At 46.8% G+C, this 26,582-nt stretch overlaps 1 protein-coding gene across 1 annotated transcript; it reads left to right on the top strand.

Annotated features, from left to right (window-relative positions):
- The first annotated feature begins 275 nt into the window (after positions 1-275).
- Positions 276-25,802, top strand: eIF3e (eukaryotic translation initiation factor 3 subunit e). Its single transcript, XM_037415675.2, has 12 exons — positions 276-432; positions 795-912; positions 3,593-3,710; positions 4,286-4,331; positions 5,418-5,522; positions 6,525-6,650; positions 8,049-8,173; positions 14,528-14,645; positions 15,617-15,828; positions 16,271-16,373; positions 22,626-22,754; positions 25,653-25,802. Exons 1-12 carry the CDS (start codon positions 343-345, stop codon positions 25,677-25,679), a joined length of 1,317 nt encoding a protein of 438 aa, XP_037271572.1. The 5' UTR covers positions 276-342; the 3' UTR covers positions 25,680-25,802.
- The last annotated feature ends 780 nt before the right edge of the window (positions 25,803-26,582 follow it).

Here is a 26,582-nt window from a genome sequence, read left to right as displayed (position 1 = left end):
GAAAAAAAAAAAAAACTTCACAACTATGTTTTTCATTCGCATAAAAAGTACCTTTAAAACTTACGTAAATTGTGGCAGCTCGTTTTATTGAGACGTTTTTAAAGGTTTTTTTCTTTTGCTTCTGTCAATTAAACAAAGAACGGAACAAACCTGCTGATATGCAATCTTGGAGGCTATAACAGCGTTCATGGTCGCCATATTTAACGAATAACGACCTTGTAGTTTCATGACACGTGGTAAATATAACGCTGGGAGATGATAATGGCTGTTTGACAATTAACAGTGGAGTTTGGCCGTGGCTGGAAGCGTCGTCTAGCAACCAAGTCTTCTTTCGCAGTCAAAATGGCGGAGTGGGACTTGACTAGCACGGTCGGCCAGTACATTGACCGGCATATGGTATTTCCACTGCTGGAATTCCTTCAGAACAAGAGTGTAAGTATTCGTAAAGCTCTTTCGGTACGCACGAACCAAGTTTTGTCGTCTGATAGCGTCCGATTATCGTATTTACGCGAGTTCACGAGTTGTCATGCCTAACCATGTTCTGGGTCATCTTTGAAAAAGTGTCAAACCAACGTGGCTTTGCCAATATTGAAGATGCGTAGGTGCTGAAGCACCGCGTGTCGTGTGTTCTGTTTTCTGGTAATGGTTTCTTGTTCGGAAAGAATCGTTACGAAAGTGCGAAGCTGTCCGATTCGTAGCGTACGAAAGAAAACTTCCCAAGTCCTCTCCACTCCTTGCCATATTGCGTGATCGCGGCTTGATCTAATTGCCTTTTTAATAACTTGACATTCCAGATATACAATGAAGATGACCTCCTCAAAGCCAAGCTGGATCTATTGCAAAACACCAAGATGGTCGACTTCAACATCGACGTTTACAAGATGTGCTACCCGGACGCCGAAGTACCGCAAGGTATCGCATCTGTTCTGTAGTTTCCTGCAATGCACCTATCGTTGCACATATAGGTTACATAAGCACATTGTCTTTGCAGGGTAATGTAATAAATCGTAGCGTACGCTTCGCGAAATTCGGGGCCTCTTAACCTATATATTGTAACCGATTGCGTCTGATTACGTAACGAATTCAACCGCGGTATTTTGTCAGGTTTGGTAACGAACTCAACCGCAGTACTATAATATAATAGAATATATTGGGCAGTGGGTTCAGTAGAGGGAAGTGCTCCATGCGGTCGCATGAAGTAGCCAGTGTTGACAGGTTCCCCGAGTGTGGGGTTTCCCTGCTGTAGCGTGGCGTGTAAGCAAGCCCGCTATGCCCGGCACGGGGCAGCAGTAGAGGTGGGAAATTAGAAGCCGCATATGTGGCTATTTCGCGCAAAGAAATAACGAGGGAAGGGTTCAAGGAGAGCGCAAACTTTCCACCGTTTATCCCAAAATCACTGCAGCGCAGTACCTATGTCTTTAAAGGCATGTGCGAAAAGCAAGGCACGCATCGAACAGATAACGCTTGGTGCAATGGAATACATAGCTGCAAACATGTGCAAAAGGAAAGGCCCGCAGCGATCGGTTGGCATCCTAATCAAAATCTGTATTTCTAGAATGTGCTGCCTGCATGCCCGAAGGAACAAAGTGGTGTCGTTAATGCATAATGAATCTCGTGCTTTTATGTGAAAAACTTCCGCCAGTTTACGAACAGGGGGAGAGGGGAGTGTCCCTGCTTCTCCCCAAAATCTGAATTTTATCCAGATACGCCTCACACTTGTGTGAACTGCTGTGGGCCGGCAAATATATGCCCCATCTTTACCCTATAGTGACAGCTCGTGTTCTCATGCAAGCTCATTCACACGGCTTGCCGTCTGGCAGACGTATGTGTGGCTGCAGAGTAACGGAAATTCGTCGACGAACACCGGTGGCACATTTTGTGTATGAGTGTGCGTGCATCTTGCCACGCCCACTTTTTTTTGTTCTCTCATTTAGTATATGTGGGCAAAACTGAGACACCTTCTGTGGCGCGGAAAAACGATTGGAAAAACGAGTGCCCGTGGCAACCTTCTTGAGGTTGTGTGGACCTCTGGTCTCGCCATACTCCCCTGTTGCTCAACCCCAGTACTGTGTTGCTCACATTTAAACTTTGGGTGTATTCCAATACTCACAGAAGATGGCTAAATAGACAGCTATATGGACGGTGGCCATCTTAAGTCTCATTCCAATTCTCACGTAGCCGGAAAAATAGACAGCTTCGAGAAGACGGCATCATAATCAAATATGATGCAGTCTACTTTGCTGTCCGAACAAGATGGCGGCTTAGTGAATCGCTCAGGTAAATCTGATCTTGGCGTCTGCACACAAGCAGACGCTTCTCTAGATCCTCAATGTGAGTAACGTTTATTTTCTAAAGATTTCAACATGAAATAAGCCAGAATATACAACAGTTACGTTTCTTTATCTTGGCTTTCTCGTCTTGACGTGAGGTGGCGCCTCATCGCGTAAAAGCCACCCAGACGTATTCTATTTCTCAGACGGCGTGGGCTCAACGCTGTCTTTTAAGCTGTCTGTGTAGACTTTCCACGATGCTGTCTAAGAATTAGAACACGGCCTTCTGGAGGAGCGACTCGGCGATGGCGTTAGGGAGCGTGCAAAGGCAGGTCGACCGATTCAGTAGGTTTTCAAAATTCTTCTGCGTGCGTAGAAGTACGAGCTGTCACTAAAAGGTAAAGATGAGACACGTTTGTCGGCCTACAGCAATTCACGCATGTGTGAGCAGTATCTAAATAAAATTCAGATTCTGGGGGAAAAGCAGGGACACCGTGCACCGCTCGAGAACTGTTCGAAGCTTTTCACATAGCACGGGTTTCATTATGAATTAGTGGCACTCCTTTGTTTCTTTCACAGGCAGAGGGCACGTTCTTGGATCGCAGGTTGTGATTAAGATGTTGGATATGGAATAATGTTAAACTAAAGTAAGAGTTCCAAAGTTTTTCTTCAATATTTTGTGTGCGCTGATGCTGCAAGACCGATCTGGGCAACATAAAAAAAAAATCGGCTGTTCCTTGTTGACCTCCCGAAAATCTCGGTAATGTTTGCTGCGTAAGGTAATGATCATTTATCATAGCGCACGCTTTAGATCACGTTACAATGGCTGAACTAAATTTGGGGGTATCAGCATCACGATCGAAGCATCGGAAGCGTACACAGTCTCATTCTCATGACACATTGTTGCATGCAGGAGAATTTTGGGAGCCGCTACCACACCTACGAATGCTGAATTAGCCAGGAAATGCTAGTGAGCAGTGGCAACTATTTACGGGGAATGCACCGAAATACAGAGCGACGATTCCATGCTGCGTTGCAGCGCGCGCCACCAGTTTCATATAGCCCATGCTCTGGTGGCGTCATGTGGTGCCGACGATGTGACAAGCGGCGCTCGCAATCGTTTCCTGAAACGCACACTGTAACAGTACTACTGCGATTGCTTGTGTTGGGATAGTGCTGTGATTGCTAGTAATGACGAGTGTTGGCTATAGCAGACTAGTGTTGCCTGATAGCCAATATTAGCCCATAGCTGTCATATAGGCAACATTGTCTTCAATCAGCCTTAAATCATTGAATGAGTTGTGCATAAAAAAATTTTCCAGATATGATCCAACGACGAGGCGAGGCCGTGCAGAGGCTCGTGGTCTTGAAAAGTGAAACGCTTGCTCTGATCGAAGCCTGCCAGAATGACGAAGTGTGCAAGTACATCCAGAGTTGCCGGTACGCTCATGCATGAAAAAGTGATTTTACTTTGTTAAATAAAAGGTAGATCATAGGAGGACCTGACACAACCATACAAAGGTAACGGATAATGAAGCCGAGAAAAGTATCGGGGATGTCATTAGTAGTTTTTAATCAAGTGGCATAGCTGTCATATAAATAGCAATAAAAGTGGATGTAAAGAATAAACTTGCTTCTGGTTTGAACTGAACCCACAATCTCATTATTATGCACGTAATGCACTGATATAGTGCCATGATAGTGGCGACTATTCTACTCTGTACACTTTCTAGGAAATTCGTGTATATGTAGCCCTTATGTACTGTTAACATCAATAGTGGCCATTTTGGCATACATGGCGTCTGATGACATTACATAGTATGTGATATTTCTAGAGGAAGATAGCTGGCCAATGAAGCCTCTACACCCAGATGTATTAACGTGTATTCGATACTTTTGCTAGGAAACAAAAAAGTAGAATTGATCGAGAAATGGGCTCATTCTTGTGCTAATCCATCATGTAAATTGAACTGCTTTCTTGTCTGGATGGTGACACTGTTTTTCTTTTTCATCAGAGACATTCGGCAAGTTATGGATCACTTGATGAAGAATTTTAATCAAGTAAGTAAAGATTTGTGTGTCTTTTAGCAAACGTGCCATTGTTTTGTATTTTAGTTAAAAAGTTCCGGCAACATCAGTTCACTCTGTTTTTTTTTTCCTTTTTTTTCACGCATGAGAAGTAACGAAAAATTTTAGCTCTGCACTCCGAGACACAATTTTCCTGTGTATCTTACTAACTCGATTCAAAGCTCTGCTCGTTTCCTGCTGCTGTCATAGTGGCAGTTGAAATGAGACACCTAAGTTGCATGACGACTGTTGCGTACAGCTGCCACGCTTACGGTTGGGGGTTTTGACGTTTAGCCATGACGCTGGAGTGTTCATGAGTTGAACATATACGTGCAGTTGCTTGTCCTGCAGTGTTTGTTCCTGTGTGTGCTTGAAGTCACGCCGTATCATCCTCACTTCTAAATATAAACTAAGCATATCTCGTCGATCTATTTACATGCATATGCAGGGGGAAAACCAGGTGTTTCGAATTGGTGTGTCAAAAGCCGTGCTTTTGGTGTTTTAGAATGCAGCATTTAAAAAATGCTGGTAGTGCCCCCATCACCATTGCTAAAACGTACTTCCAGGTCATTACCACTCGAATAGCAAACAGAATGTCTTAATCCTTATGGGCAGTATACAAGAACCTTGTTTTCTACAGCATTTGATGGCAGAAGGTAAAACAGCGCAGAGTGCTGCAGCTTGTCGCAGGGTTGTAATGAACATGACTATAAAGATTATAGAGTGCAAAGAATATTGCAGTGGTATTTATCGAACGTGGTTTCGAGTTGCGGCACTCGAAACTGCATACTTCTCTAGGGTTCATGTATCATAACGATTATTCAGGTGCCTCTGTAGCTTAACGAGAGCTGTTCCCTGGTGTCTTCAGTCTGACGCTTCAGGTCAGCTTGCGTGTGTGAGAAGGCTTGGTGGACTATTCTAACATACATACATACATATTCTAACATACATACATGCATACATCGGCAAACTACTTGCGCATGAAGGAAAACTACACTTCCTCGCAAGTGCATGTATCGCATTTGCCGTTTTGTTTGTGCCCATTGCATGTTGACGCTGACCACGCTCCTGTGATTGCAGATCAACCCAGAGATGATTGACAGCCTGTATGCCTATGCGAAGCATCAGTACGAAACAGGCAGTTACACCGGTGCCGGAGAGTGCCTGTACCTTCATCGTTTCCTGGTGAGTGCACGTGTGTTCTTATAATGTGTGGCATCTTCTGCCAGCTCTCTTCCCGATCTTGAGAAAGGAAAGATGCACAAAGGTCTAGCAAAATACTGGCTCACCAGTCTACCTGGTGTTGGCTCTTTTCCTCATGCAGGGGTGGAACACGAGTAGCTGCGCAGTGTGTTGACGTGGCTTATCACACGAATTATGCCGAGCCCTGTGTAACGAGTAGGCAGCCCTAAGCCACCCTTCATCATGCGATTTACGGGTCTGACACCTGGTGCGATTCTACTCTATCACGCAACATTTTCATAGCTGCTAGTGTAAGTCCTTGCCTGACAAGATGCCTGTCCTGTATTGTGGCTTTTTTCAAAGCAGTTTCAGGAACTAGTATGGCTACATGATAGAGTACATGACTACTACGGATATTGCCTGGGTTTGATTCTGGCTTGAATCCTGTGCTTTGTGTGTGTGTGTGTGTGATGCTAGAAGAAAAAGATGCTGCATTGTGAGATGGACAGACAACAGATGGTCAGTTAGAACATCAGTATGGACTCATGGACACGCCGAAGGTTGTATCATATGTTTACACTACAGCGCTCTGTGTGTGCCAAGCCTTTTCACTGTCAACTTCAGGGCATTTACACTGTCTCACCTTACACCAGAATGAATTGCACAAGATTAATAAGCGTAGCTTAGAATGCGTAAGGGTTAGGTGGAAGAATGAAATGTATGGATTCGGAGGAATGATATGGAATGAGCTTGTGCAGGACATGGTAGATTGGGCATCATTAAAAGAGGCTTTTGTCCTGCAGAGCTCGTAAGACAAGCCAATAAAATTGTGGACAGAAATGGCTCATTCCTTTTTACTGTCGCACAATTTCAAGGAAAAATTTGTTCTTTTCATCAGTATCCTTGGTTTGCTTTGTTTCATTATTATACCTTGTGAACGATAGAGACCGTCTGGCTTAAAGGTATTGTTGTCTTTTCAATGTGTTGCTATCATGGCAATTCCAGATATCGCCCAATGACAAAAACTACCTCAACAACCTGTGGGGTAAGCTGGCCTCTGAGATTCTGATGCAGAACTGGGATGTGGCCCTTGATGACCTGAGCCGGCTGCGAGAGTACATCGACAACAATGTAAGTGGACGGAGAGGTTTTGTCGCATATGGCGTTATTTTTGTATGGGGCTGTAGCTGAACTCGTGTAAATCGCTACTGTTGCAGCTTTTCTAGTCTAGGTTTAGCAGCTTTTTTCTTTAGATGATTTGCATCACTATTGATGTGACACTGCCTGCAGTGCCATCATGTGCACAAAGATGTTCTGCTTGACATGAATGTTTCTGAAATATCAAAGCAGTAGTAGTTCTGGGCTTTAAATGATACCAAGTTCAAACATTATAGAACTTATGTTTAACCTGTTTAGCCAAGTAACATTTCTTCAAGGGAAGAGCAGCAAAGACCAGACTTCAGCGCAGACATAGTAAGGTTGTTTGGTATATAATATCTTGCCACGAGCGAAGACATGTGTCAGCCAGATAAAAAATATGTGTCCCTGAAAAGAAGCATTGTTCCATAAACTGGCATTGAAATGCATCTCCTCAGCATTTGCTCACGAGTTTCCATCAGAGACAGACTTTGTGGTGCTTTCTTGTTTTGAGCCTTAGATGTGCAGATCAGGGCCACATGCATGTTTCCCGTGCATTTCGTGGGCTACGAGTGTGCCCAAGTGTGCTAATGTGGCTTCCTACAGAAAGTGGCGCTTAAAGTTTGTGTTGAGCACTGCTTGTTCCTGCAAGCGGGTTTCTGCGTGACAAGCAAAACTAAGGGGCCAGAGCTTCTTCTGTACGTGTGTTACTGTATGCCAGCTGGTCTTACATAGTTTAACGGCAAATTTCTCGGAGTGCAATCTAAATTCGTTTATCCGCCACGGTGGTTTAGTGGTCATGTTGCTAGACTGCTGACCCCGACCTTGCGGGATTAACTCCCAGGCGTGGATGCCGACGTTTCATGTCGGAAGATTATTAGAGGCCCGTCTACTTGAATTTCGGTGCACGTTAAAAAAATCCCCGGTGGTCAAAATTTTCAGATGCCTTTACCACGGCGTCCCTTGTACTCATATCGTAGTTTTTTGGATATTAAAGCCCAGCAGTTATTGCCTGCATTGTACGAACTCTGTCTAGCTTCTGTGTGTTAATGGTTTCGAGTTGGCAAAAAATGGGGGAAAATGCAAAGATGTGCTCTCATTTGACAGTAATAGTGCATTTGTGACTTCTTTTACTGTAAGCGCTGTGGTAAGGAAGATGGTTTCTGTTCGCCTAGCTTAAACTTTAGTGTTAACACTGAAACTGTTTTCAATAGCGCTGTTAGCTGTTAGTAGTTTGCGCTTTGCCTTTGCAGCTTTTTAATTTTTTTGGACGTAGAAAGCTTCTTTCAAACACAAGGTTTACAATACAGATTGAGTGGGCTTCTTACCTTGCGGATTCAGGCGATGTAGGCCGCTCGTAATATACGCACTTCGTCTCTCTCGTTTGTGCAGAACTTCTCGTCGCCCCTGCACTCGCTGCAGCAGCGCACCTGGCTCATCCACTGGAGCCTCTTCGTGTTCTTCAACCACGCCAAGGGCCGTGACCTCATCATTGAGCTCTTCCTCGGGCAGCCGCAGTAAGTTTGCAGATTTAAAACTGATGATATGTGTTAGCTATATACTCTAGAGTGCATACCTGCCAACTCTCCCAAATTATCTGGGAGACTCCCGAATTTCGACCCAACCTCCAGACTGTGCGGATGCTGCTTCGTATCTCCCAAAGGCTAGCACAACAGAAGCGTTTTTTTTTAATCATGTGCGTACGTCAGCTTTAAGCGCTATGACAGTTGCGGTGCTGCGGAAGAGTATTCACCAATACACTTCGAGTTCTTGGTAACCATATCGTAGAGTCCCGCCAAATATGTACCGCACACCTGGCCGTCAGCTGGTGACCGCGAGACACGCTTGCAACCGTACCAAAAGAAGGTGAGGGAAAAGGATGTTATTGAAGCCTGTCTCTCTTGGCTCCCGCATTTTGTACGCTATAGGCTTACACTACCTGCTTAGGCGTCAGTTGTGCTTGTCACATGGTTGTGGCTGTTGCGTGTTTCCCCCCGAGTTCAGTTGGAAGGTCTATGGCAGTGTCAAAAGCAAAGAAGTACTTGAAAGTGTTTGTGGATTCATACATTCGTAAGGGGGTTTAATAGCGACGCCAGGTAATAGGCAGACAGCCGGTACGGAAACAAATGCTCGGGCAGTCCAGCGTCTACAGCTCGTGCTCCCGCTCGCGCTTCGCACTCAGCGATGGTCCCACTAGTCGTTGCCTTGCGAATTCCCCACTACAATGCCCCGGCGACGAAGACGAGCGATCCTGGCGACTCAAGGTGATGAGAGAACAGGAGGGTCGTAACAGGGCTTGAGGCGACTGACGTGGATCGTCTCACGACCAAGGCGGCGCTTGTCCGTGGACGGCTTGAGTGGTTCAATCACATAGGTGACAGAAGAAGGGTACTGTATGACGCGGTAAGGGCCCGTATACTTCGGTGCAAACTTGGGAGTCAGTCCAGGAGAGTGGAAAGGCAGTCGGAGCCACACGAGAGAACCGACGGGGAAGGTATTCTCAACAAGATCATGGTCGTGGCGATCTTTTTGGAGGGCTTGGTTATCGGCTGTGAAGGACCGTGCAAGTTGACGACATTCTTCGGCATGTTCGGCCATTTCAGAAACGGGGCTGAACTCGGAGGCATCAGGATTGTATGGCAGAATTGTGTCGAGTGTGTTGCATGGGTCACGACCATATAAAAGAAAAAATGGAGAAAAGCCTGTTGTTGATTGAATCGCCGTATTGTAGGCGTACGTCACGAAAGGAAGAACAACGTCCCAGTTGGAGTGGTCGGAATCAATATACATAGTGAGCATGTCTCCGAGGGCTCTGTTGAAACGATCCGTTAGGCCGTTCGTCTGAGGGTGGTAGGCTGTTGATGTGCGGTGTACCGTACGGCATGAATGTAGGAGCTGCTGCAGAACTTCGGACAAAAATACGCGTCCTCTGTCACTCAGGAGCTCCCGTGGTGCACCATGACGAAGAAAAACCGGTGCAAGATGAAGGTTGCAACGTCACGAGCACCAGCCGAAGGTAGCGCTGCCGTTTCGGCGTACCTTGTCAGATGGTCGGCAGCCACAATCACCCATCGATTACCACCAACAGAGCACAGTAGCGGGCCGTATAGGTCAATCCCAACACGGTCAAATGGGCGTGCAGGACATGGCAAAGGCAGCAGTTGACCGGGTAAATGAGGGAATGTCTTGCGCTGCTGACACTGGGAACATGAGCGAATGTGTTTGCGTACAAACGTGTACATACCCCGCCAGTAGTAACGTTGGCGGATCTGCTCATACGTCTTTAGCGCACCGGCGTGTGCGTGTTGCGGTTCAGCATGAAAATATTTGCAGATATCAGACCGCATATGGCTGGGTATGACTAGCAGCCATTTACGACCCGCCACTTGATAGTTGCGACGGTATAACAGGCCATCCCGTATGGCGAAATGCGTTGCTTGGCGGCGAAGAGCACGCTGGTAACCGGAAGTTGATGCGTCAGACAGCATATTCAAGAGCGAGACGATCCAAGGGTCCTTCCGCTGTTCGGATGGCATGTCTGTGACGCTGACGGCAGAGAGGGGAAGGTCCAGGGCTGATATATCCGTATCATCAGATTTCACGGGTGATCGTGAAAGCGCATCTGCGTCAGAGTGCTTTCGCCCCGATCGGTAGACGGCGCGTATGTCGAATTCCTGGAGGCGTAGTGCCCAACGTCCGAGGCGGCCGGAAGGATCTTTCAGCGAAGCCAGCCAACAGAGTGCGTGATGGTCAGTTACCACATCAAAAGTTTGGCCGTACAAATAGGGGCGAAACTTGTTTAACGCCCACACAATCGCGAGGCACTCTTTTTCCGAGACAGAATAGTTGGCTTCTGCCTTAATGAGGGCGCGGCTGGCATAGGCGACCACATACTCCGTAAAACCTGGCTTGCGTTGCGCGAGTACTGCACCAAGGGCGACGCCACTTGCATCCGTGTGTACTTCGGTTGGCGCAGTAGGGTCGTAATGGCGCAGTACGGGTGGTGAGGTAAGGAGTTGGCGCAGTGTTGCGAAGGATTCGTCACAGGCTGCTGTCCAATTCGAAAGATCTGCAGGGCCAACAAGGAGTTTAGTGAGTGGAGCGTTGATGGAGGCAAAGTTCCGGACAAAGCGACGAAAATAGGAGCACAGGCCCACAAAGCTCCGTAGTTCTTTAACAGTAGTCGGCTTAGGAAATTCGGCAACTGCACGAAGCTTGTCAGGGTCGGGAAGAATGCCGCCTTTCGAGACGACATGACCAAGTATGGTGAGTTGTTTAGCCCCGAAGTGACACTTCTTCAGGTTAAGCTGAAGCCTGGCATTTGTAAGGCACTGTAGAATCTTACGCAGACAAGTGAGATGCGAAGTGAAATCGGGTGAAAAAACCACTACGTCATCAAGATAGCACAAGCAAATGTTCCATTTGAGACCGCGTAAAATGCTGTCTATCATTCGCTCGAATGTGGCAGGCGCATTGCAGAGCCCGAATGGCATCACGGTAAATTCATAGAGGCCATCCGGTGTGACAAACGCCGTTTTTGGACGATCAGACTCTGCCATTGGGACCTGCCAATAACCCGAGCGAAGGTCAAGCGAGGAAAAGAATTCTGCACCTTGGAGACAATCGAGAGCGTCGTCTATAAGGGGAAGAGGGTAAACATCTTTCCTCGTAATGTTGTTTTAGGCGCCTGTAGTCTACGCAGAACCGAATTGAACCATCCTTTTTTTTTGACGAGTACAACTGGGGAAGACCAAGGACTACAAGAAGGCTTGATGACTCCACGCTGTAGCATGTCGTCTACTTGTTCTGCAATTACCCGACGCTCCGCTGGTGACACATGATAAGGGCGCTGGCGCAAAGGAGTACTCTTTCCTGTGTCAATTGTGTGCACAACGGTGTTCGTTCTTCCTAGCACTGCTTGGGGAAAGTCAAACGAACGCTTGAATTCGTGCAGCAGGGTAACAAGCTGCTCTCGTTGAGCCGGGGCGAGATGGCTGTCAATAGAACGGTGAAATGCATCGGTAGACACACTGTTCGAGGCAAAGTGAGGAACCAACGCGTTCAGCTCCATATTCGGCTTGGTGTCGAAGAAATCGGCAGGCACGATAGTACCTTCATCGATAAGCTGAATGTGGCCGAGCGTCTCGTTGCGGCGCAAACTGAGGGGGCACGAGTTTGTCTTGAGCTTTGTCAAGACATTACCGGGATAAATATCCCGGTAATGTCTTGACAAAGCTCAAGAACGGCGAATGGCAGCGATGTGTGGTGGCGGCTACCGAAGATGTCTGATGGCGTGAATAGGACGGTAGCGTCAGAAAGTGAAGCACAGCGGGCAGGGACAAACTGGGCGCTGAAAGGAGGAAGGTCTATGTCCGTCGCGACGACAAGGTTAGCCACACTAGATACGGCCGCATCAACAGAAGGCGCATCACGAAACGGTAACAGCTCCACTTCGGCCCGAGCGCAGTCCTCGACGGCGTGATGACGTGATAAAAAATCCCATCCTAAGATGACATCGTGGGAACATGAAGCCAACACGTGAAATTCAATGATGTACAAAACGTCTCGAATAACCACTTTTGCCGTACATGCCGCGACGGGCTCAATTTGTTGGGCGCTCGCAGTAGTAAGAGAAACCACGGGAGAAAGCATCGTCACTTTACGAAGAGAGCGGCAGAGTCTTTGACTAATCACGGATATCGCGGCACCGGTATCGATGAGTGCGAGTGTTCGTACACCTTCGACGATTACATCGATAAGATTGGCGGGAGACAGGCGAGGACTTAAACGATTAGACGATGACGCAGCTCGTGCCTCTGGAGCTGCGGCAGTTAGTTTTCCGTCTCAATGGGGGTGGGTCGTCGACGCATACGCGATACAGAACGACGACTTGTTGAAGGTGAAGGCGAGCGGGAAGTAGAACGTCTAGAAGCGAATGTTCGGGCGCCGGAAGCAGTTTGCGCATCGCGTTCGTGAACTTCAGGTGGTACGTGAGGCGCGTGGTATGGAGGCCGAAACGAATAGTCAGGATATCTTGGTGCGTTAAGTGTGAAGCGCCGACGACATAGACGTGCAACGTGACCTGGAATTCCGCAAAAGTAACATATGGGCCGGTTATCAGCAGTGCGCCAAGGATTTCCGGCGTGTTGCTGTGTAGCTGGAAACGGCGCGGTGGACGGTCGCACAGGTTGTGGCGTATACATTGGCAGACGAGATGGAGGCATTGCCGCGACGGCCGCATAAGTCAGTGGCGTGGCGACAGGCGTTGGTGGAGAGGCAGGCGTAAGTAATGGCAACGCCTCGGAGACCTGCTCCTGAATAGCCTGTCTGATTGTCGGCGTTAGGCGGTTCGTTGGTGCTTCGGTGCTCGGCAGATACGAGAGACACGAAAGCTGTCGTGCGACCTCTTCGCGTACATATTCTTTTATCTGCTCCAGCAGGGAGCTGTCACCACCGACGGCCAGGGCAGCGAGAGAGTCGTCTGCAGTCGTCGACCTCCGAACTGCTGCACGTTGTTTCCGAATCTCTTCCAAGCTCTGGCACAAGGTCACAAGTTCGGATACGGTACTTGGGCCCTTTGCCAGCAACATTTGATAGGCATCATCGTCTATGCCTTTCAAGATATGCCTGATCTTGTCATGTTCGGTCATCTCAGGGTTGAAGCGCCGGCATAAATCGATTACATCTTAAATATAGCTAGTGAAGTTTTCATCCTGCCTTTGTGCACGTCCGCGTAGGCGCTGCTCAGCACGCAGCTTGTGCACTGCGGGGCGATTGAACACAGCTGCGAGGGTGGTCTTGAAACCGGCCCAAGTGATAAATTCAGTACGGTGGTTTGTGAACCACAGGCTGGCGACGTCTTTGAGATAAAATGGGACATACTCCAATTTCGAGGGGTCGTCCCACTTGTTGGCGGCGCTCACCTTTTCAAACAGCTGCAACCAGTCCTCCACATCTTGGTCCTCGGTGCCGCTGAAGAAGGGCGGATCTCGTTGGCGCAGGGTGGTAGGCACGATGACCAGTTGAGATTGGGCCGTGCTTTGCTGGGTGGTGCCTTGCTCGGTCGTCTGATAAGGCATTGCTGATGCAGTGGGCAGCTTCCGGCTTCGAAGTTCCAGGTTTGCGTACCCAGCACACTTCCACCACTTTGTAAGGGGGTTTAATAGCGACGCTAGGTAATAGGCAGACAGCCGGTACGGAAACAAATGCTCGGGCAGTCCAGCGTCTACAGCTCGTGCTCCCGCTCGCGCTTCGCACTCAGCGATGGTCCTACTAGTCGTTGCCTTGCGAATTCCCCACTACACATTGAGTTTCCGTGCTTTGTGAATTCGCGGGAAGGTGACAAGTACGAAATCCGTACCATGTGCGTCTGTGACGTAAATTGCTCACACGTAGGCCAAGCTGGCGTAAAGGCGCGCATCGCTTCACAGAAGAATCAGAACTTCGTGCTGCGTAGGGACAGCGCAACATCGGTAGTTTCTGCCAGAAGAGCTCGTACTTGATTTTTCTAACTTTGCGTCTAGCTTGATGAAAAACTAATCCTGTTCCAAACTTCTGGTCTCGGTACGCTTGATTGTCCTCTAGAAGTGACGGCATTCTAGAGGACATCCTCTAGAACGTCCTCTAGTAGGGACGTCCGTATCTCAGGTTAATCCAGACGAGGACCTTCAGTGGGCAAATTCAGCAACAACAAAGCTGCTGAGGAAGTTGCCGTTATCTGAAGACTGTGTTCATTTGCTGTTGCTGACGGCTTGCATCATGCGTCTTAAAATGCAGTTCAGGGTATATCTTGTGTTATGTAGTTACAGGCATCTTAGATATACAATAAGAAAGAGAGAGTTACGTGTGTCTTCTCTTTGCGACCTGTCAAGGTATCTGAACACGATACAGACCATTTGCCCACACATCCTGAGGTACCTGACGTGCGCCGTCATCACGAACAAGCAGAAACGGAATGCCCTTCGTGACCTCGTAAAGGTCATCCAGCAGGTAAGCGTTGCATCAGTATGGCATCGATAGGTTGTCTGTTAGAGTGCTGTAGAGGATTTTCACGGGAAAAAATTAGGGGGAGAGGGCGACTGCTACTCTTGCATAGAATACCACTAGATATCTAAGCAAAACCAGTGTTTTCTTGTGTCGGGCGGGGCGTGATAAATGATTGTGAAGCGTTGCACCCCTCAAAATATTTAAGGCAGAACCCTTAGATGCCTCATTTAACGTGAAACTTGACCGCTGGCATCAGCGGCATCAACACGCGACTGATAAAAAAATCATCATTTCGTGATGTTGTCACAACTCACCAAAATTTGTGACTTCGTTTGTTGACGTTAATCACATGTCATCTTCGCTGCCGATGGGTGGCTGTGGCTTTGTCAAGCTGTCATTGGACAGCTTTTTTCCCGGCCACCTTTTTTCACCGTAAATGTTTTTGTTTGGTGAAAATAAATTTCTTTGATTGATAGGTGGCCCGGTTTAAGAGGCTGTGAAAAAACAGTGAGGTTCGGAAAACTTTCAGAGTGGGGTCGGGTGGAGGATCAGTAGTACATTGACTGCGAAGGAAAAGAAGGTGTCTTAGGTAAATGCTTGAGGGCTGTGTGAGGGTTTTCGTGATTTGCCACAAATGGCTCCTGATCTGCTAATCCTTATGACAGTGTAACTAAAACAGTGCTAGAACTAAGGTAAAGGTGCTTCAAAGAAATCCTACATTTCCTCGGTGCTTGTGTAATTGGGAAATTTTGCTATTGCTTCATCTTTGAGTGTGTACCGTGCAACAGACAGCATACTGATAGAGCTTGCTGTGCGTCCATAAAAATGCTTTACATGCTGAAACACCATAGGAGTAAACGGCCAATTGGGCACATAAACGCCTCCAAAACTACTGTTCACCAATGCACTGTTGAGTTGCTTGCGTTACCAACTCCCTTGGGACGTACTAAAACCTTACCTAACAAAATGTGCAGGAGTCGTACACGTACCATGACCCCATCACCGAGTTCGTGGAGTGCCTGTTTGTCAACTTTGACTTTGACGGGGCCCAGCAGAAGCTGCGCGAGTGCGAGGTGGTCCTGTCCAACGACTTTTTCCTGGTGGCCTGTCAGGACGACTTCATCGAGAACGCCCGACTCTTCATCTTCGAGACCTTCTGCCGCATCCACGAATGCATCTCCATTAAGTACGGCAGTCTTTCGATGCACGTAGAGTTTCGTGCTTGATTACGCTAGGTATACCTAGTGTTGTCAAGCATGAACTCTGCTCGTTATTGAAGGATTTAAAATTTTTTTTGCAACAACCAATTTGTGAAGTGAAACTCTGATACTGAGGTCATTTGACAAGTACTTGAAAAATGCTTTCAGGACTCCTCTAAGCCCTGCATTTTCTTGGCGCAAGACAAATGCTGTGACGTTCCTGGAATTGTACTATAAATGTTAATATTTACTAGCACATTTGCTTCAGTGTCTTTTCAAAGCGCTTCAAAATTGTGAAAGCACTTCCTAAAACAGTATATTTAGCTCTCAGAATGAATAGTCCAGCTCTAAATCTTCTGTAGCCATCTCAATTGATCTCTACAGAGTGTGCTTATTCCTGCGTGTGTGGGTGTGTGTTTTTTTCCACAGCATGTTGGCAGAGAAGCTGAACATGACGCCTGAAGCAGCTGAAAAGTGGATCGTCAACCTGATTCGCAATGCCCACCTGGATGCCAAGATCGACTCAAAGCTGGTGCGTAGTTCAAAATTACTTCCGCAAATAATTTTGTGGAATTTCGCAAGATGAAAAGATTATCAAAAATATGAAATTGATAAGCATCTGTGTGCAGCACGAATTGATAAGCATCTGTGTGCTGCCCCAACATGTGTATTTTGGACCGAATTACTCGAAGCATGTCGGTAGCTTGCTCCCTTTAGACGGAAGCAACTAGTTAGAGATCTATATTTACGGAGGCTTTATAAGGGCAAGCGACTGCCCACATCGCCGAAGTGCATGCGCACTTTGTTTCATCCGTGTCTTGCTCCAGGCTGCCTTTTCTATGCTGATGGAGTGATGTTCGCGCTAGCGTCACCAGGCTAAAGCGAGCCAGCCCAGACCGGTGTAGACAGCGTGAGAGTCTCCGCTGGGCGGATTTTACTCTCCTTCTCCATGCTCGTACTGTCTGGTACGAAGGCGCTCGAAATATGCCAGCTGCTCCCCGCTGCGATACTGCCGTTACGCCGCTGGCTGCGCCGGTGGTGTCATGTGACCAGTACGAAGCCTTTGTGTGCTCCCTGGGTTTTTTCCATCGGTGGTTGGAAGGCACGTGTGCATGTGTTGTGAGAGATCTGTGTGAACCCGTGATGTTGTGTGTGCGCATCGTGAGTGCCTTTAGTTGCCGTCAAGTGAACATGGCACCATTGGTACTCGCACAAAAGTGTCTGACATTGGAGCAGAAAGTTCAACTGATACGCGAGGTGTAAAAAGGCCGGCAGAAGTCTCAAATCTCAGGACCATGGGGAATACCGCCGTGAACCTTTTCTACTGTTCTGAAGAATAAGGATGCCATACAGGGTGGCTTCGAGAAGAGTTTCTCGGTCAAACAAAAGCGCAACCGTGATTCCATATATCCTGAAGTGGAAAGAGCGCTTCGCGAATGGCGGAAAAACACCAGAAGTGCAAACCTTTCTATAAATGGGCCTGCACTGACTGCAAAAGCCCTAGCCGCTCAAATGGGCAAGGAAGATTATAAGTGCAGCATTGACCGGCTTGAATGTTTTAATTGATCGTTGGTGAAAATGCAACCGTGGGCAGTGACGTTGTGGAGGGATGGCGCAAGCATCGGTTGAGTGCCCTACTTTAGCAATATGAACATGGAGACATTTACAACTTGCACGAGGTGGCATTCTTTTGAAAACTGTTGCCAAACCTCACGTACTCTACACAGGGTGGAACCTCATCAGAATGTAAACAAAGCAGAGAACGCTCCTGCTTGCAGTGCTGTTAAATGCTAACACGACGGGGGTAGGACAAGCTTGCTTTGCTGGGGAAGGCGGCAAAGCTTCGATTGACAAGCCAGCTGAAATAGCGTGTTTACTCGAATGTAACGAGTTTTTCTTTTTTCAAAAATTTTTTTTAAGTGATTTGGGGGCCCGTGTTATAATCGAAGCACCTCAAATCGTGCCTTGGTGGTGCCGCCTCACTGGTTCCTTAAAATGGCTACGACAAACCTAGCGATAAAACCTAGCGATCTTTCAACCTTGTGCTGGCAACATATTCACGCTGGGAAAATCAAATCCAATCCAATCCTATTGTTTGCGACATGCACATGGCGACGTGTTTTGCGGGCAGTTCATTTTCTTTGTGCTTCCGTGAGTTCGGTTCGAGCAAATAGCAGCGCGACGATTTCAGTACAAAGTTCGCTTTAAGAGAAGTGCAATACTGATGGCTGAGGACATTGGGAACTCAGCCGCAGCTTGATGGCTAGATGTATCGGAATCTACTATCCGTGGGTGGAGGCTCCGGCGTGAAGCGCTCTTCAAGAGCGAGCCCGGCGGAAAAGGCTTCCGTGGACCTCGTTGTGGCTGTCACACAGAACTCGAAGAAAAAAGTGGCCGAGTTTGTGATTGAGCAGTGAAATCGCCTATTGGGGGTCAACGTTGAGCTGATTCAGTGGAAAGCCCGAGACGTAGCTCGAGAGATAAGAATCCCGCAGGAGAACTTTAAGGCTTTACGTGGATGGGCACAAAAAAAGTTCATGGAAAGAAACGGATTTTCCCTCCGGCGAACAACGTCGATAAGGCAGAAGCTACCAGCAGATTGCGAAGCGAAACTAGTGGGGTTTTAGCGCTATGTGCTCGACCTGCGCAGCTCGTCACAAATGCCGTTGAGGCACATTGGCAACGCGGACCTGACTCCCGTTTTCTTGGACATGCTTATGTCAAGGACTGTCAGTGAAACAGGTGCCACCCCTCAAGTTCGCATAAGGACAACAGACGAGAAGATGCGGCTAACCGTGATGCTAGCCTGCTTGGCAAATGGGGGAAAGTTGCCGCCATACATCATTTTCTGGCGCAAAACTATCCCGACGGAGCTGTTTTTTTTTTTTTTTTGAAATACCCCCCCCCCCCCCCCCTCACATTTCCTATGCTCAGACTTAATGGCTTCATTCACTGTTTTGGTCATTCTCAAGACTAAATTTCTGGGACGTAGCCCGCTAGTTGGTATGCAAGACCCCCCCGGTTCGCACAAGCATTTGGCAGCAGGTTTTACACCTCAGAGCATGCCATAAAAACTCGAATGTAGGTCGAATTTTTTTTCCAAGAAAACATGATGAAAAGTGGGCTCTCAACTTACATATCGGTCATTGGCAGAAAAAACAGTGGGCAGCTCAAGTTAAGAACCGCCATTGTCATCGTGAGCATCAGCAGCGATGGCGATTCCTCAGGCTAGGCTAGGCAAGGCCTATAGTGTACTAGCATGCCATTTCTGTTTATCTTTGTCAGTCTGTTTTTTTTTTTCTATTTCCTTCAGAAATGAGTAGTAGTCGACGGCAGTTTGTGATAGGCTTCAAGAAAAAAGTTATAAAGTATGCCGAAGTCCACGGCAACCTGGCCGCACAACGGGAATTCAGCGCCTCCGAGAAAAGCAAGTGATACTGGAGAACCCAAAAGCAGCACATTACATCCTACAGCAGCAACAACAACAACAACAAAAAAAAATATCCGTTTCGCGAATCGATCGCAGTAAACCCCAAACTGGTGCCAATTTCGTCCGGGAGCTGGGTGCAAAGTCGCCACCCGTGACAATGGAGCGCATGCGCGTGAAAGCTATCGAGATAGCACTCAACTCTGGGCTCACAAGGGCACAATTAGAGGGCTCGCCATAGTGGGTGTGCCGATTTATGAAGCGTTGAGACTGCGTACTCCTGAGTGCCAATAACTGCCTGAATATTTTGATACAGTAAAAGCTTGTTTATCCTGACCTCGTTAACTCGGAAATTCGTTTAACTCGGACTCACGGCGCTGTCCCGGCAAAACTGTGTATATTTCAATGAGGTCAAATGCTCATTAATTCGGAGGGACTTAGCCGCGCACCGGTTATCACGGACAAATCCGGAGAGAATTATCGGGACTCCAGAGTCGCGAGATCTCGGTGGCTCAAGCACCGCTTGCCGTAACCGACGGCAGAACCAGAGTTTTGGAGAAACCGAAACCGAGCGAACTGCAGCAGAATATGATGATGATAATAGTGAATGAGGGGAAGTGGCTAAGTGGCGCTAGCCACCACCCGGCGGAAGCGCTTGGGCCACTGGGGCATTCAGTGTCTACTAACAGCTGCTCGCTACGCCCATGCTACCCCTACTTGTGTACTACTTTGTGTCTTGGTTCTTTCTGTTGTGACTTCGCGTGTTGAGGCTGTGTTTGCGCGCCGTCGCGCTTCATGGCCACTATCACATGAGTTAAGCCGCCACAGCAGCCAGCAAATGATCTTGAAAGAAAGGTTATGATATTGAATATTGAAAGACATGATGAGCCGACGCGACGTCGCCGCACCGTGCAGGAGGCCGCCGAAGCCATCGCTGTCCTCGAGGAGTTCTGCGTTTGTTCTCGCGACAGCAGTGAACGTGCGCACCACCACCTGATGAGATTAAATAAGATCATTCCGTCAGAAATTCCGATGGCAAGGCAGGCAAAAATAACGCACTTTTTTAAGAAATAAAGGTTTGTCTGTGCCGTGTATGTTTTCCTTTTGTTTTTATGGTCCGTTGGATAATGCGGAATTCGGCTAACTCTGATATTTTCTCCGGTCCTGTGAGATCAGAGTTAACGAGCTTTTACTGTAACAAGCTGGTGGATATCATCGCTTCGTCATGAGGCTTTGTCGACAGCATTGCTACATGATGAGACACACGGGCAACGCTGACAAAACTCCGATCTGGTTCGATATGCCTTCGAATCGGACTGTGACCGCTAAAGGGTCCAAGCAAGTGAAGCTCTTGACGATGCGTAATGGGCATTTGCGATTTACAGTGATGCTCGCGTGTACAGTGAATGGAAAGAAGCTGTCCCCTTATATCATTTTTAAGAGTTAAAAGGGCTACGAAAGGAAGATTTTCCTTGGGATGTTATCGTGAAAGCGAACAAAAAGGGTTCATAAATGAGTCCCTCATGCTTGAGTGGATCCATCTCGTGTGGAATCGGCGACCTAGTGCGCTTTTTCAGCGACCGAACGTGTCGGTGCTCGACTCATTTCGAGGCCACCTCGCAATCGATGTAAAGGGAGCTCTGTCCGATAACAGGGCGGACTTCGTTGTGATCACTGTGGGACTAACATCAATCCTCCAGCCACTGGACGTAGTGCTCAATAAACCCTTCGAAGATTGCATGCGCGAGCTATACCACGAGTGGATGTTAGACGACAATCCCAAGACCCCCATTGGCCACATACGACGTCCACCGCTCGCGACCGTTTGTGACTAGGTGTCGTCAGCCTGCAAATCTCTCCTGCAAGAAATGGTGTGCAAGGGATTCCGCAAATGCTGCATCGGCAAGTCATTGGATGGAATGGAGGACGATGCAGTCTGGGACATAACTAGTGAAAAACAGACGTCGCCGGATTTAAGTTCGGACGAATCTGAGTGAGAGGACTTTGTGACCTTCTAGTGTTTAACTACGTCAAAATAGAAAGAAACGTCACCACAGTGCAGCTGGTTGGAAATTTAAAAATAAACTTGTACATTAGTTTGTTGGTCTGACCTCGTTGCCTTTGTCAGAATAATATGCTTGTGCACTCCACAGAAATTAAAAACTAAAGCAGCAATGGAAGTGCTGCTCTAATTGCTCCAAAATGCTCGGAAAGAGAAATGCTGCTCCATGCTGCTCCAAAGTGCAATATTTGCTAGTAACTACTCTGAACCTGCTCTGAGAGGATGTTGGCAAGCTAAAAAGAATGAAGTTGAACCATAGGACTATCCAGTGACCCTAAGCGAAACCAAATGCGAGCTGTATTCACTATTTTCCTAGTATGCTACTCATTGGCGTAAATTAAAAAAAAATCTCAAGGGGTGACACATATGAAGCCACGGTGTCAAATTCATATTTTTAAATCATGCTTTCAAATAAAATTTTAAAAAATGAGCATGGGGTCCGAGCTCGAGCAATTGCATCGTTCTATTCAGTCTCTTTTTTTCACCGTTTGCGATTTCCATAGTTCACACAGCTGCGGGGCATTGATTGATTGATTGATTTGTGGAGTTTAACGTCCCAAAACCACCATTTGATTATGAGAGACGCCGTAGTGGAGGAGTCCGGAAATTTTGACCACATGGGGTTCTTTAACGTGCACCCAAATCTGAGTACACGGGCGTACAACATTTCCGCCTCCATCGGAAATCCAGCCACCACAGCCGGGATTTGATCCCGCGACCTGCGGGTACGCGGGGCATCTACACAGGTACACAGTAAATTATAAAAAGCCTTTTAAGAAGCTGATTGCGCTATACTTAATTGTTAGCTCAATTATGTCACGTGCTAAAGCTAAATATCAAGTGGAACACTTGCAAGGGGTATCCTCCCCAGCCCGTACACCAGAAAATTCTGGACTCTTTTGACGCCTCCTCCCGCCGCCCATGATTTACGCCAACTATACTGCTTGCACACTAGCATACAGCATGTTTATAATAAATATAAATATTTATTAGATGTCTAAGTGATGTTTTAGACTTCAGGAGTTGTTAACAACATGCATCTGCTCCAAAGACTTGAAAGGCTGCTTCAAAGCACCATTTCTTCTGATACAGAATCTGCTCCAAAAAGCAAAATGTCGCTTCCATCACTGCTAAAGGCAAAGTTCAGGATTTTTGCATGACATGGATTATCCACCATGCAATGGCAGATGCTTAGTTGCACTTGAGCACTTGTATTGAATGCTCCCAGCATCCATTCGTGGGTCAACTGCTGTGCTGCCTCTGCAACACTGTGTTTTGCTCTGTTCTGCTTGCAGGGCCACGTTGTTATGGGAACACAGGCTGTGTCACCGTACCAGCAGCTCATCGACAAGACTCAGGCCCTGCACTTCCGTTCTCAACAGCAGATCGGCCACCTTGAGCACCGACTCAGCAGCTTAGACCGGGTATGCTCTTACACTTATACAAGCACAAGGTGTTACGCCAGTGTAGACTCGGCTGTGCCGGAGATAGTAGCCTTGGTGTAGTTGTGACTACTAGGCTTGTGCGAATAGTGAAGTTTAGGTTTGAAGTGAAAAGCGATTTAGGTTGAATAATTTTGAATCGAATTTGAATAGCTTATATGTTATGACCTAAATAACCTGCACAAAGATTAAAATAAGGCATCTGCGGAAATGCCGTTTTCTTTCGTTCAAAGGAAGTCTAAACAACTTTAGACTCATGAAGTCTAAACAAATGCTCGCAAGATTTGGCTTTTGATATACTGCAAGTGATAACTTGTAAACGTTGTAACATTTCAAAATTTACTATACTTAATGCATATAAGCTGGCATAAAACGCTTTTTAACTTAAAGAAATTATGAATTGATTTGAGGGTAATATGTTAATTTAAAAGAGGTACTGCTAGACTTTCCTAAGTAGCCATGGAATGGATTCACTAAAGGAGCTTATTGCCTCACGAATTCACTGCGGCAAAGATTTTTAGAATTTGTCCTGCACGAATGGAGTTGCAAAGATTTGTCGCACACTTCACTTGCATTTTATCTACTCTAGTCCGAACGAAAGCGCTGGAAGCTAAGCAGAGTGGGATGGCATGGGGAAAGAGAAAACGTTAAGCGTGCCTACCGACTTAGAGCACTTTTTCTCTTCCTTTCTTTATCTTCAAATACGCGGCTTTTTAGTGCGTTCTAGCGCGCATGCGTGAAGAAGATGTGGCTTCCTGCAGCAGCCCCTTGTAAAGACCAAGTGTGCCATGCTCAAATTGGCGAATAGCTGATACAATGGCTGTGACGAGCGATCTTTAAGCTTGTAGTGCTATTTGTCGAGAGGAGAAAAAGCAAGTTTTAGCTGACTGAGAATTTATTGTGAATCGCTGGTCGCGTGCTGCGCTATAATTCGCTCGCGTGCTCTCGGCAGACTCGACTACCGATCAGCAGCAGCATTTTCCGACTATGCCACAAAGTGTTGCAGGTCCCCTTCAACTTTGAAGTAAGGCTTCACGGCAAAACGATAGTTATAGCGCGAGAACAAAACGACGACACAGAGACAAGAAGGACACGAAAGACACGAGCGCTAACTTCCAACTGAGTTTATTGCGCAGAGCACGAAAATATATAGAGGAAACAGTGACCATGTGATAAAAACCATATGGCACAAAGAGCAGAACATGAGTAAGAAAAACAAAAACAAACAACACAAACCAAGGCACTGAAAAACAGCAAGGAAAAACCTAGAGAAAACGAAACAGAAAGGTAAAGATAAAATAACTACCTGTCCGCACCAAAACCTTCGAGGAACCTGCCTTCCTTCTCGGACAAAGCCACGGAGGGCTTGCTAATATAAGGCACCTGTTCGCGTGCCATCTGCGCGGCCTCGACAATGACCCGGGTGCTTTCATCTCTATGTTTGTACAGCGTCGCTGTGTCCTTGAAGATGGGAACACAATTGCACTCAGTGCAGTGCTGGGCAAGAAAACCATCTTTCCCGTTTCTAACATTGTTCGCGTGCTCTCTCAGCGGATCGTTCAGACACCTTCCGGTCGTTCCGACATAACAAGCACCGCATGAAATGGGGGTCCTATAGACGACTTCCCGGGAGCAGGCCGCATACCTTTTTCGATGTTGAACTCTGCATTTCGTTAATGATTGCGTTTTCAGGGGGTTGGTAGATTTGGTGAGGCTGATTAATTTGAACGGTGCTGAGAACAGGTTATTTTCGAGGCCGCGCAGATGGCACGCGAACAGGTGCCTTGCATTAGCAAGCCCTCCGTGGCTTTGTCCGAGAAGGAACGCAGGTTCCTCGAAGGTTTTGGTGCGGGCAGGTAGTTATGTTATCTTTACCTTTCTGTTTCGTTTTCTCTAAGTTTTTTCTTGCTGTTTTTCAGTGCCTTGGTTTGTATTGTTTTTGTTTTTCTTACTCATGTTCTGCTCTTTGTGCCATATGGTTTTTATCACATGGTCACTGTTTCCTCTATATATTTTCGTGCTCTGCGCAATAAACTCAGATGGAAGTTAGCGCTCGTGTCTTTCGTGTCCTTCTTGTCTCTGTGTCGTCGTTTTGTTCTCGCGCTATAACTATCGTCATGCCATACCAACTAGCCCAAGCTGCCACACTTCACGGCAAAGCGATTTTTCCCTGGAGAGGTGCGTTGGTGGTTTGGCAGCCGTGCAGTGCAGTGAAACAACCTTTTCGGGTGGTTACATGCGGATTAATATAGGTACATCTATTCGTTCATTGCAAATACTTCGAAATTTTCAATAATTTTAAAATCCAATCGAAGAGAATTCAAATACTCTATTATATTAGTTCGCTTATTCGGAGCATTCGAATATTCGCATAAGCCTAATGACAACGCAGTGTCAGTGTAACTCTGGTCACTGACACTAGGCACTGGTGTCACTACTGGGGGATGAAAGAAAAACTCAATCTGCCTAAGGTGCATTAAGAGAATGAAGACTATGCTACTGCTACATGTTCTATCAGGCATTTTATGCAAACAAGTCAAGTCTATACTGAACATTGCAGAAACGATCAAGAGGCTTTTCTTCTTTTCAAATCATTTGCTAGATTTGACGACTGGAGCTCTGCACTAAATAGACTTACAATGTGAAAGTATACTGGAAACATGTGAAATGTTGAGTCGTAAATTCAAACTAGTAGATGTGCACTAAACACTTACGAGTGGTCTGATAGTTGCGCAAGTTCTTCTCACGAGAAGTTGTTCGAACGTGGCACTGCTCTCATCAGAGTGTCATGATGTGTTGCTCAGATTAATACAGCAACGATTGAGATTGCCGAAAATAACGTTTTTTTTTTGTTTCTTGCTTTTTTTTTCTCCATTTCAGACATCGCACTGGGGAGCCCAAAACTGAGAGGGGACGTAAGATAAGGATGTTTCCAGAAAGCAAGGTCCTTGAAGAGACTGTTGAAGACCACCAAGTTGCGTCGACAGACCAATCTTTCTAGAAACAACAAAAAAACTACTTCCATTCTTTCCTGTTTGTAGTCTTTTTGTTTTTGCCAGAAAACTCTAGCACGCACACTCACTGCTTTGAAACAAAGACAGTGGCAAATTGCTGTGATTTTTTACAGCGAAGGCAGTCATCGGGTTGCAAGCGCAGCTGATTTTAATGCTTTAGTGGCCTGCTGCCGCCCCTGGTGTGAATGCATATAATGCGCACGATGAGAAAAAAAAATCTAGGACTAACCGGGATTTGAACCCAGAAAATTTGTGTGGCAGTCGAGTATTCCATCACAGAGCGTGCCGGTGCTTGAATCTCCTCCGCGAAAGCCCTTATACAGGCGTCATGTTGGCAAGGAATCGTGTTAATATAGCGTTATAGATGAGTAAAATAACAACCATGTTTCACACCGTTCAAATTGCATAATGAAAATAGGTGGTTTAATGTTTCTGACCTATTACAAAGGACTACGGTATAAATCTGTCATCAGCTACAGCACCAACAATGTGCATATGCAGATAAAACTCATTAATTCGAAGATGATTACAGAATCGTTTGAATTAGTGGGCAGGTGCTCGAATGAACGGACGTCAGTACCCAAAGTAGCCACTTAGGCGGTACTTTGTGGCACGTGATTTCGTGAACTAAGTTCATAGAGCTGTAACAGTGGACATGAATTTAATTTATATCTTTGCCATGTTGCGGCATTTTCAATTGTCAACTCTGATTACTTCTGTTGGCATATAAACAAAACTTACTATGTTGAAAGCACCCTGCTGGAAGAATTCATACATCAATGCAAGTTGCCAAATA

This window comes from Rhipicephalus microplus, chromosome 9, assembly GCF_043290135.1.
Source record: "Rhipicephalus microplus isolate Deutch F79 chromosome 9, USDA_Rmic, whole genome shotgun sequence".
In the NCBI taxonomy this organism is placed as follows: Eukaryota; Metazoa; Arthropoda; class Arachnida; order Ixodida; family Ixodidae; genus Rhipicephalus; species Rhipicephalus microplus.
This window is presented reverse-complemented; position numbering and strand designations above follow the sequence as displayed.

Coding starts and splice junctions, on each gene's coding strand:
- eIF3e (XM_037415675.2), top strand. CDS start 343: ATGGCGGAGTGGGACTTGACTAGCACGGTCGGCCAGTACATTGACCGG. Junction 433..794: donor AATTCCTTCAGAACAAGAGT/GTAAGTATTCGT, acceptor TTGACATTCCAG/ATATACAATGAAGATGACCT. Junction 16,374..22,625: donor CCAAGATCGACTCAAAGCTG/GTGCGTAGTTCA, acceptor TTCTGCTTGCAG/GGCCACGTTGTTATGGGAAC.